We start from the raw sequence: 8,764 nt of genomic DNA, 5'->3' as shown, positions 1-8,764 counted from the left end.
GGTCTATATGGCTGTGTCATCACCAGAGTGTACTAGGTACTAGTAGGGCCTAATAACCTACGTTAAATTGCAAAATTTCCTGGTCAGTTCCACAAACATTGTAGACAATATGTGGGTATAAATTCTCTAATTGTGACTCATCATACTGCATTTTCAAATCTTCCAACTGTTTTAATGGCTATAGATGTACAAATAGGATCCCAGTGTTTAGCTTTGAAAAAAGGAAATCTCAAAAAAGAAATCAATAAATGTCAAAATTGATTTCTACTAAAACCATTTTATTTTATCACACATGAGAATTAATCCACACACGTATATAGTATATTAATCAGTCTAAAGTGGATGACAGCATAATGGATTAAGTTTTTACAGGTAATGATCATATGAAAAGTGATGTAATTACATTTTACTAAATATTGTGAAAACACACTAAGTAATACCAATAGACATGTAATGCACATTGTTACTGAGTGGTCATCAAGACTAGAAAAGCAACCATTTACAATTTACCTTAAGGCCCATATATACCAAATTAAACTGTAAATGACAATTGAGGATGAGTTAGTCCTGCTTCAGTAGAGGAAAGTTAAATACAAACACGAGATTTTTTACTGTACAATTGTAAAAACTATGCATTTTAATAGAAACTTACAATTTTCCAGATTGATGTATATGTTAGCTATTATGAACATAGTATACTTTGATAATCAAAAATACAAGACAAATACAGCATTAATATTGGTTCATAAAACCTACTCGAGCCAAAAACACTGGCTTACATTTTCTGCAACACCTTCCTTCTGAGGGGAAGTTCGTGTCTTAAACATCTGGGGCAGCAAGATTTATTTTCAGACAGGCCACATGCATAATTTATTGCTCCTGACCTCGTAGTCTGATAAGCTTTTTAGTTTCTACCTGCTCTGTTACTGTTCACTCACATGCCCATACCAATCTCCTCAATCTTCCAGCCGCTAGAGTTCTTTCCGAATTTGTACACAAGCCTCCGGCCATCGACCCGCTCCAGGATTTCCCTCTTATAGTAATACCTAAGGGTGGAGGAGGGTCAATTAGTGCAGGATTAAGACACAAACAATGTATTCTCTTTCATCATCTGCTGCACTTAACTGATATACAATGTTATTAGTAAATGAAAAAGCTATTTTATAATATTCTTCCACTAGGGACCAACCAGGGACAATTCACTTTTACATGCCAGAGTCACTAAGTCACTTAGTCATGGGGATCCTGTCAACACAGTATTATAATATAGCTTCGCCCAACGAGTGAGCAAAGAGAACTCTGTTGACATCACTCTGACTTCATCAATTTCTGAGTGTGGCCCTTAAAACCCAGGGTTAGCCACTAGGCAGGCGGGTCAAATAAAAGGCACTATCAAGTTGCATTGTGGTAAACAGACGTAACATTCTTGGAGCTTGACACATACTAGGAGCAAAGCAAATTACCTGGTAGTACAATATTATATCACTGGAGTTTAAGCTTGGTTTTACTAGAGCTTATTATTTCACATGAACTCCGGAAAATGTCACAATGGAGTCAGAGTTTGCCTTTCACACATGAAAAATGCATCAGGAGATTCTCCAGCTAGACACGTTCACAACAATTGAAATTCCGGAGCATTCAAGTGAGGGGTGATGCAACATGCCAAACATATAAATTCCACTTCGGTGATCGTGTCTTTTTCTTTACAGCTAATCGATCAACAAAAGCTCCCGAATCTCAGGAGAATTTCAGGAGATTATCTGGAGTTCATTGGATATCAGAAAGCAATTCATGTAAAGCTACAATCTGAAATAGTTTTCAATGTTTGAACATCTTATTTATGGAGAAGTCATTTACTGGCTTGTGTTTTAGGTCTAGGCACAATGCTAATCACTTTTACCTCTGAACCACATCTGTAAATGCTCCATCATTTTAGATTGAGGTGGATACTATAGAAAGGGGATGAAACAACTTTTCGCTGCTAACTCACCTCATGGCACGACTGAGTTTCTCATACGTCATGCTGCTATTCTTCTTTTTCTGGCCCCACATTTGAGCAACAGCCTCAGACTTGAGGAACTTAAAGACACCCTCACGACGGTCCTCCCACTTCATCAAGCCCTGGTTCCTCTCTGGGTGAATCAGAATGTCCCTGATGAATTCCCATAGGTGAGTGCCTCGTGGCACTATAAACAAAAAGTGGAGCACAGTGAGTTAATGTGTGCACATTGATGTATAGTCATAAGCATGCTTGCCCAACAGGTATGTATCTGCAGCCTAATAAAAATGCAAAATGGATGCAAGTATAATCTGTAAAATAGATGCCTTTCGAACAGTTTTACATGATGCATGATACAGCATTACTTAATTCCCCAAACATTGCCTCACCGTGTTTGTTTTTCTTTGGACATTCATAAATGCTGCTGCTAAGATCTCTGCTGATTTTAGGAGGTCGCCCCCGTGGTCGCTTTAAGCGGATTTCTTCTGTCTCAGTTTTGATGTGCACCTCTGTCAACAAAACAGTGAATTGTCAGGTGTTTACTTAAAAACTTGTTTTTTCAAGTTAAAAGTCACATACACTGCCTTTTTCTATCATACATCATTTCCACAATGATAGCACAGCCGTCATAATCAATTTGGGGGATTCAATGTCTTGCACAAGGACAGTTTGGCATGCAGACTGGAGGAACCACCATCTTTCTTCTCTACATTCTGAAGCTACACCTGCCCACAGAGGTTTACTCACTTGAAATCAGAGGGTAAGAGATTTCTGGTTCTGATTCGCCAATGCCAGACTCAGGTGAGCCGAGGGTTGAGGAGCCAAACATGCCACCTGAACACAAGAGACATGTTTCTGATATACAACATTTTTGGGAAACAGAGGCAGAAAAAGGTGAGGAAGATAATAGCAAACATGAGAAACATGTTAAATACTGACTGTTTGAGGAGGAGCTGTACTCGCTGTCAGACTGATTATCAGACAACTCAGTGTCTCTGTGAGAAGTCATGGGCTCCATGGTCAGAGTAGTCAGATCATAATCATCCCTGTATTCAAACTCTTTCTTGCTGACAACGCCTTCAGCTGTTGGTAGTGAGTAGCAGTATTATTAGGAATATTTCCACACAGAATAATTGTTATGCTAGTATGTGACATATAATACGTACCTTGGCCAATTCTAATAGTGCTGAGCAAAGGGAAGTTAAGGCTGTCTAGGAAATTGTCCAGGAGCTGGCAGGTCTCATTCAGCTCCGACCTTGACAAGCTCTGTAGGTCTGGGAAGAAAAAAGAAAACATTTTGGCCATAAACATTATTAATTCTAGTGAAAAACAAAGCATATGTATGAGACTAAATTGCTAGCATCTGAGAATACATGTAAAATCTGTTCTTCCCAGTATCATATATATTTTTATTGACGTATAACTGAAAATTTTATTCACAGGCCAGTTGTATTTTGGTGCACTTTGTGAATTTTGGACCACAATTTCTCTTAACCATTTACTTTACTATCTAAATAACAAGAAAATATATTGATCTATTTTAGCTTTGAAAATCTTAAAATCATGCCTCATGACTGATGCAGTTACCATATTTGGTCTTATGTTCCTGCAGACTTTGGTGGAGATGTGGTCCAAGTTGCAGGCCAAAGATCCCTATCATCTGGTCCCTGTTCATCTGGCAGAGAGTGGGTCCATCCATGGAGCAGCAGGCCAGACTAAGATTGCTTGCATCAAACTTGTTGTTCTCTACTTGGTCACTGATCCACTCCAGAGCATTGTCTGCTGTCCAGCAGTGAGGGCTGATCTGCTTGTACCACTGATCTGCAGAGAGAGATGGAGGAATCACATGCTACTCTTTAAAGTATGGATGCAGTCGAATAATCCCTGTTTTTGAGCAGTAGCTGCATGTGTCAGACATGAGCATAACAGCAACAAAATGTTGACACATTCATTTTTACATAAAAATCCTGATCTTAATCAAAGTCAGTGTACTGTTATATTTTCCAAACCACACAAAAAAATATCAACACTTGCTTCTTTAATTTACTTCACCATATCTACAGGTTCACCTGCTTGTAAAGCTGACTGATTCCAGTCTCTATTATCACCTGGCCTGCATTTGTGTCTCAAACAAAGCTCAAGCTGTTTTAACTATGAGGTGACTGACGGTTATGATGGGTTAAACATTAACAGCCTGGTAAATGACTAAGCCAACAGTATCTAAATGAGGCCAAAGTTCAGAGACCTAAGGGTCTTGTTGGCAGAGGTTTGAAATAAATTATTGGATTTACTGTGTGATTCATTTTCAGCTGAGACTGCGTAAGAAACTCTGGCTGGACTATAATGATTAACTTTTCACAGCCCAGGTTATAGTTGACATTTTTGGAAAATTTAGTGACAGAGTACACATACAATTTAATTTACAGGAATGATAGATAGAAATGAGTGTTTCTCTTACTGTGGATGTTAGAGCTGTTTGCTGGATTGCTGTTCTGAAGAGTGTTAATGCTGGGCAGCACACTGGGTTCCTGCTGCAGTACATCAGGGATACCAGTCTGATACATGGTAAGGTTGGCATGAGTCAGGATGCTGCTGAGGCACGGTGATGACATGGAGATTCTGAGAAACATGTGAGACAAAACTTGTTTACCCACCATTTGGATGTCAAACTTTCCATTTGAATTAAAAGAGCTAGTTCTAATTCATTTAGCTTTGTAACATAAGCCGTACATTTCCACTAGACCGCTCTAACATTTCAGTTAAATAGTTACGTAAAATTGCCTTTACCTGATAGCACAAGTCACAATATGATGCAAAGTTACAATGATCCAAGAAAATCCGTACTGGGAAATTGTGTTGTATAATTTCTATTCTATTGTTCATGTATCAGTGATCTTCTCTTTCTACACCTGAGGATCTTTATACTTCTTTAAAGGATTGGGGGACGGACTCAGGTGAGTTCAGGGGAATTCCACCTGAAACTGACCACACCTTCATCCCGGTTGCCTCCTCCTCTGCTTTTCTGAGAACTTGATCAACAAAACAAACCTGCTTTTCTCTCTGTTCTCTCTGTATCTTTCAAACCATCAACTAGAGTGAGATTATATTTGTATTTGAGTCAACTAGCTTTTATGGCTTGATGTAAAAAAATTATGTATTGAAATGAAATAGGAGTAATCTGTAATGTGTTAGAGTAACTTTACTTGGCACAGAAATTATGAAAGTAGTTCAAACTACTAGTTTCTATTTTCTTCAGCAAATTATAGTGTTATCCTGTATAGTGTGTCATAGTTTCCTATCTTTTTTCTCATTCTCTCAAAGGTGTGTGTGTGTGTGTGTTAGACGACAAGGTGTCACTTTTGTGGACAGTTTTATCAGTCAACAGCCAAACTAACAAAAGGTGACGTCTTTATCAGGCTTTTTTGTTCCACTGCACAAACAATGTATTCTCTTTCATCATCTGCTGCACTTAACTGATATACAATGTTATTAGTAAATGAAAAAGCTATTTTATAATATTCTTCCACTAGGGACCAACCAGGGACAATTCACTTTTACATGCCAGAGTCACTAAGTCACTTAGTCATGGGGATCCTGTCAACACAGTATTATAATATAGCTTCGCCCAACGAGTGAGCAAAGAGAACTCTGTTGACATCACTCTGACTTCATCAATTTCTGAGTGTGGCCCTTAAAACCCAGGGTTAGCCACTAGGCAGGCGGGTCAAATAAAAGGCACTATCAAGTTGCATTGTGGTAAACAGACGTAACATTCTTGGAGCTTGACACATACTAGGAGCAAAGCAAATTACCTGGTAGTACAATATTATATCACTGGAGTTTAAGCTTGGTTTTACTAGAGCTTATTATTTCACATGAACTCCGGAAAATGTCACAATGGAGTCAGAGTTTGCCTTTCACACATGAAAAATGCATCAGGAGATTCTCCAGCTAGACACGTTCACAACAAAGAAAATCCGTACTGGGAAAAGGTGTGTGTGTGTGTGTGTTAGACGACAAGGTGTCACTTTTGTGGACAGTTTTATCAGTCAACAGCCAAACTAACAAAAGGTGACGTCTTTATCAGGCTTTTTTGTTCCACTGCACTCAGTTACCCCCTAATATGTAACCAACCTTATCTGTGTCTGTGATATTACTCTGTATTACTCTATAACATTTATATATTATATGGTTACATATTATGTGATTGTTTTTAGATGTTTGATTATTGCTAAATAAATACAAGTTAATCAGCCTAGGACAAAACACAGATTGGACAGATTTATTTAAAAACAGCTTCCTATGGCATTCTCTGTTCCCTGTCTTTGTGTAGAGCGTAAACTATGATGCAAAAGCAAAAATCGTAAATACACATACATACCCCACACTTTCTACCGGCGTGTGTTTGCATGTCACTGGTGATGTCACTTGCAAAGCCCATCTACATCCTTATAAAACACAGAGGCTCTTTTGTACTGTCAAAATACTACAAAACGTATTTTGATCTTCCAGTGAAATGATTTTTCTGCTTTTCAAAGATTAGCGATGCAACTAACAGCCAGGAAAGAAGCTGAAAAGAAAACACTTTGTTCATATTATATTTATACTTTATCATCTCAAGGTACTTTTCATCGTAAGGTCCAAGACCAGATTATGATGTTGGCACATTTTTCCTATAAAAAAAAAATGGCATTTGGAATTTGTTTTAGACAGTTATTACTTTTTCTCCCAAATTTCACAACATCACTCACACCCTGTTTCCACAATGTGTTGGAGGAAAAGCTTAGTGTGGAATGCAGCCATGCAGGTTTTTTCTTCCTGACGAGTTACTAGCTCTTATGGCCTGGGGACTAACAGGAAAATGTCATCACTTGTGATTCATGCCCTTTTCTCCACCCTTCATTACTCTTATACACCTGGGCTGTTGCTAAATGTCTGTACTTTCCACAGACAATATTTAGGTGTAGAAACTAGTGAGGAGAGATGGTGTAGAGATTAGTCATAACAGAAATGTTTTTTCAAATATTGTTTACATACAACTAAACAACTAAAGATTAAAGTTGTGTTACTGATATCTGTTATGTATCCACCTATGCCAGCATAGCCAATGCATTACCTATACAACACAAAAGAGGAAAAGGGGACATAAAACACAGACGTAATGAGTAAGCACGAGAAATAGCAAGGAAAAAGTGTTGTGTTACTATGGGTTAGTATTTGAGCATACATTGTTCAGTTATTTTGCTTGTGTGCGCACACACACACACACAAATAAAAAAGGTCCACAAAGAGAGGAGCAGCAGTCCTACTTCACATAAGAACACAAGTTTAGCATTTCTGGACACTAGGTGGCCTCCAATACACACTCTTAAATTACATGGAACACCAATATTTAGAAAAAGTATTCTAAATTTTTCCTAAATAAGGACCAGGCCCCGACATTATGTTTGTATTGACTCTTAGTATTTTACTGTTAATACTGATTGAAATACACTTAATCTGGGTTTATTGAGAATGAATTTGGCATAATCTCTCACTTGCACCTGGAATATAACCTATTATAATCTAGGTATCTATCATAACTAGGACAAAATGTTCATTATTGAATAGGAAATTATTGTAATCTGTAATGGACATTTTTTATTATATATCAAAAGATATAATTACCACAGGGAGGGAAAGCTAATTTATTATAAAATGTGCTTATTGATTATAAGGCAAATTAGTCATTTCCATAGGGATTACTTTTGACATTTCATTGCAGATTGCTGATTTAACTGGGCAAACCTGGTAATAATATTACTGCTTTTGTTCATACACACAAACACATGAAGTGAACGAATTTCATTGGACCGGAAACCCCGAACTTAACCTTAAATTACCCTGATAAGCGCAAATCCGGCTTCGTGGTACAGGGCCGCGTACTAGGAAGGAGGGTTTTCAGTCCTACGAAGCTCGTTCACTACGTATCGGTCTAAATCACCATGGTAATTTATGCAGTTTAAGTTGGAGATAAGAGATCAAGCAGTATAAAAGCACCGCCCTCTGACCAATTCATTCCTTTGAAAACTGACATCACCGTTCTTAGAGAATCCCATGGAGCAAAACAAAACAAATTGGATCCCATGGAGCTTGGTATGGATTGTTGGAAGGTCTCTGAGGAGGACAATTGTCTTTACAGACATGAAATATATAAATCCTCCCTCCCCTCTCTCTCTCTCTCTCTTCCAGCTCACTCTCCTTAAAGGGATGGATAAGGGAAATATGAAACAATGTCTGGTTGGTTAAGTCAATCCATACTAAGTCAATCATAACACACTCAGTACATCTAAATCTCTTCCTGTTTCTAGATGCACCTAGCGCATCCTGTCAAAATACAAAATGCGAAAATAGGTCCATATGTTTTTATTGACTAGTAATTGCAAATGTTTCCACCACAGTGTGGCCTCAGAGTTAGCACAGCCAGTGTGTGTCAAACTAAAGCCCATTATAGAGGCTACATCATTTGATTAAGTAAAACTTTTCATCTCTCATCTAAGAGGCTTCTTCAGTTCAGTTTGACAGGTCTTGTTAGTAAAGAACAGAATCATATCTCTTGGCCCCAAGTTATTTATCTCGTTCCCAATGCGTTATTATGTCGTGGTCATATAATAAAATTTGTCCTACACGTAGGCGGGCTCCGTAACCTTTTTACCAGCTGTCCTTTTCCTCGTTGCAGTTCTTTAAGAAAAATTAATTGCTCTTCAACATCTACCAGCTTCAACA

The 8,764-nt window shown here is 38.0% G+C and overlaps 1 protein-coding gene across 1 annotated transcript; it reads right to left on the bottom strand.

Annotated features, from left to right (window-relative positions):
• Positions 1 to 261: 261 nt before the first annotated feature.
• On the bottom strand, positions 262 to 4,940 carry elf3 (E74-like factor 3 (ets domain transcription factor, epithelial-specific)). The gene is made up of 9 exons (XM_034586855.1): positions 4,787 to 4,940; positions 4,458 to 4,618; positions 3,587 to 3,820; positions 3,166 to 3,273; positions 2,939 to 3,082; positions 2,747 to 2,833; positions 2,389 to 2,508; positions 1,991 to 2,186; positions 262 to 1,046 (listed from the first exon to the last, which is right to left on the bottom strand). Exons 2-9 carry the CDS (start codon positions 4,609 to 4,611, stop codon positions 935 to 937), a joined length of 1,155 nt encoding a protein of 384 aa, XP_034442746.1. The 5' UTR covers positions 4,612 to 4,618; positions 4,787 to 4,940; the 3' UTR covers positions 262 to 934.
• Positions 4,941 to 8,764: the final 3,824 nt, after the last annotated feature.

The sequence above is a fragment of the Hippoglossus hippoglossus genome, chromosome 5 (assembly GCF_009819705.1).
Source record: "Hippoglossus hippoglossus isolate fHipHip1 chromosome 5, fHipHip1.pri, whole genome shotgun sequence".
Classification (NCBI taxonomy): domain Eukaryota; kingdom Metazoa; phylum Chordata; class Actinopteri; order Pleuronectiformes; family Pleuronectidae; genus Hippoglossus; species Hippoglossus hippoglossus.
This window is presented reverse-complemented; position numbering and strand designations above follow the sequence as displayed.

What these genes read in the sequence shown, in the direction of transcription:
- elf3 (XM_034586855.1), bottom strand. Translation starts at nt 4,611, where the DNA reads ATGTCATCACCGTGCCTCAGCAGCATCCTGACTCATGCCAACCTTACC. An exon ending in GTACAGCTCCTCCTCAAACA is followed by an intron (nt 2,834 to 2,938) that starts GTCAGTATTTAA and finishes TCTTGTGTTCAG; the next exon opens with GTGGCATGTTTGGCTCCTCA. An exon ending in TCCAAAGAAAAACAAACACG is followed by an intron (nt 2,187 to 2,388) that starts GTGAGGCAATGT and finishes TTTTGTTTATAG; the next exon opens with TGCCACGAGGCACTCACCTA.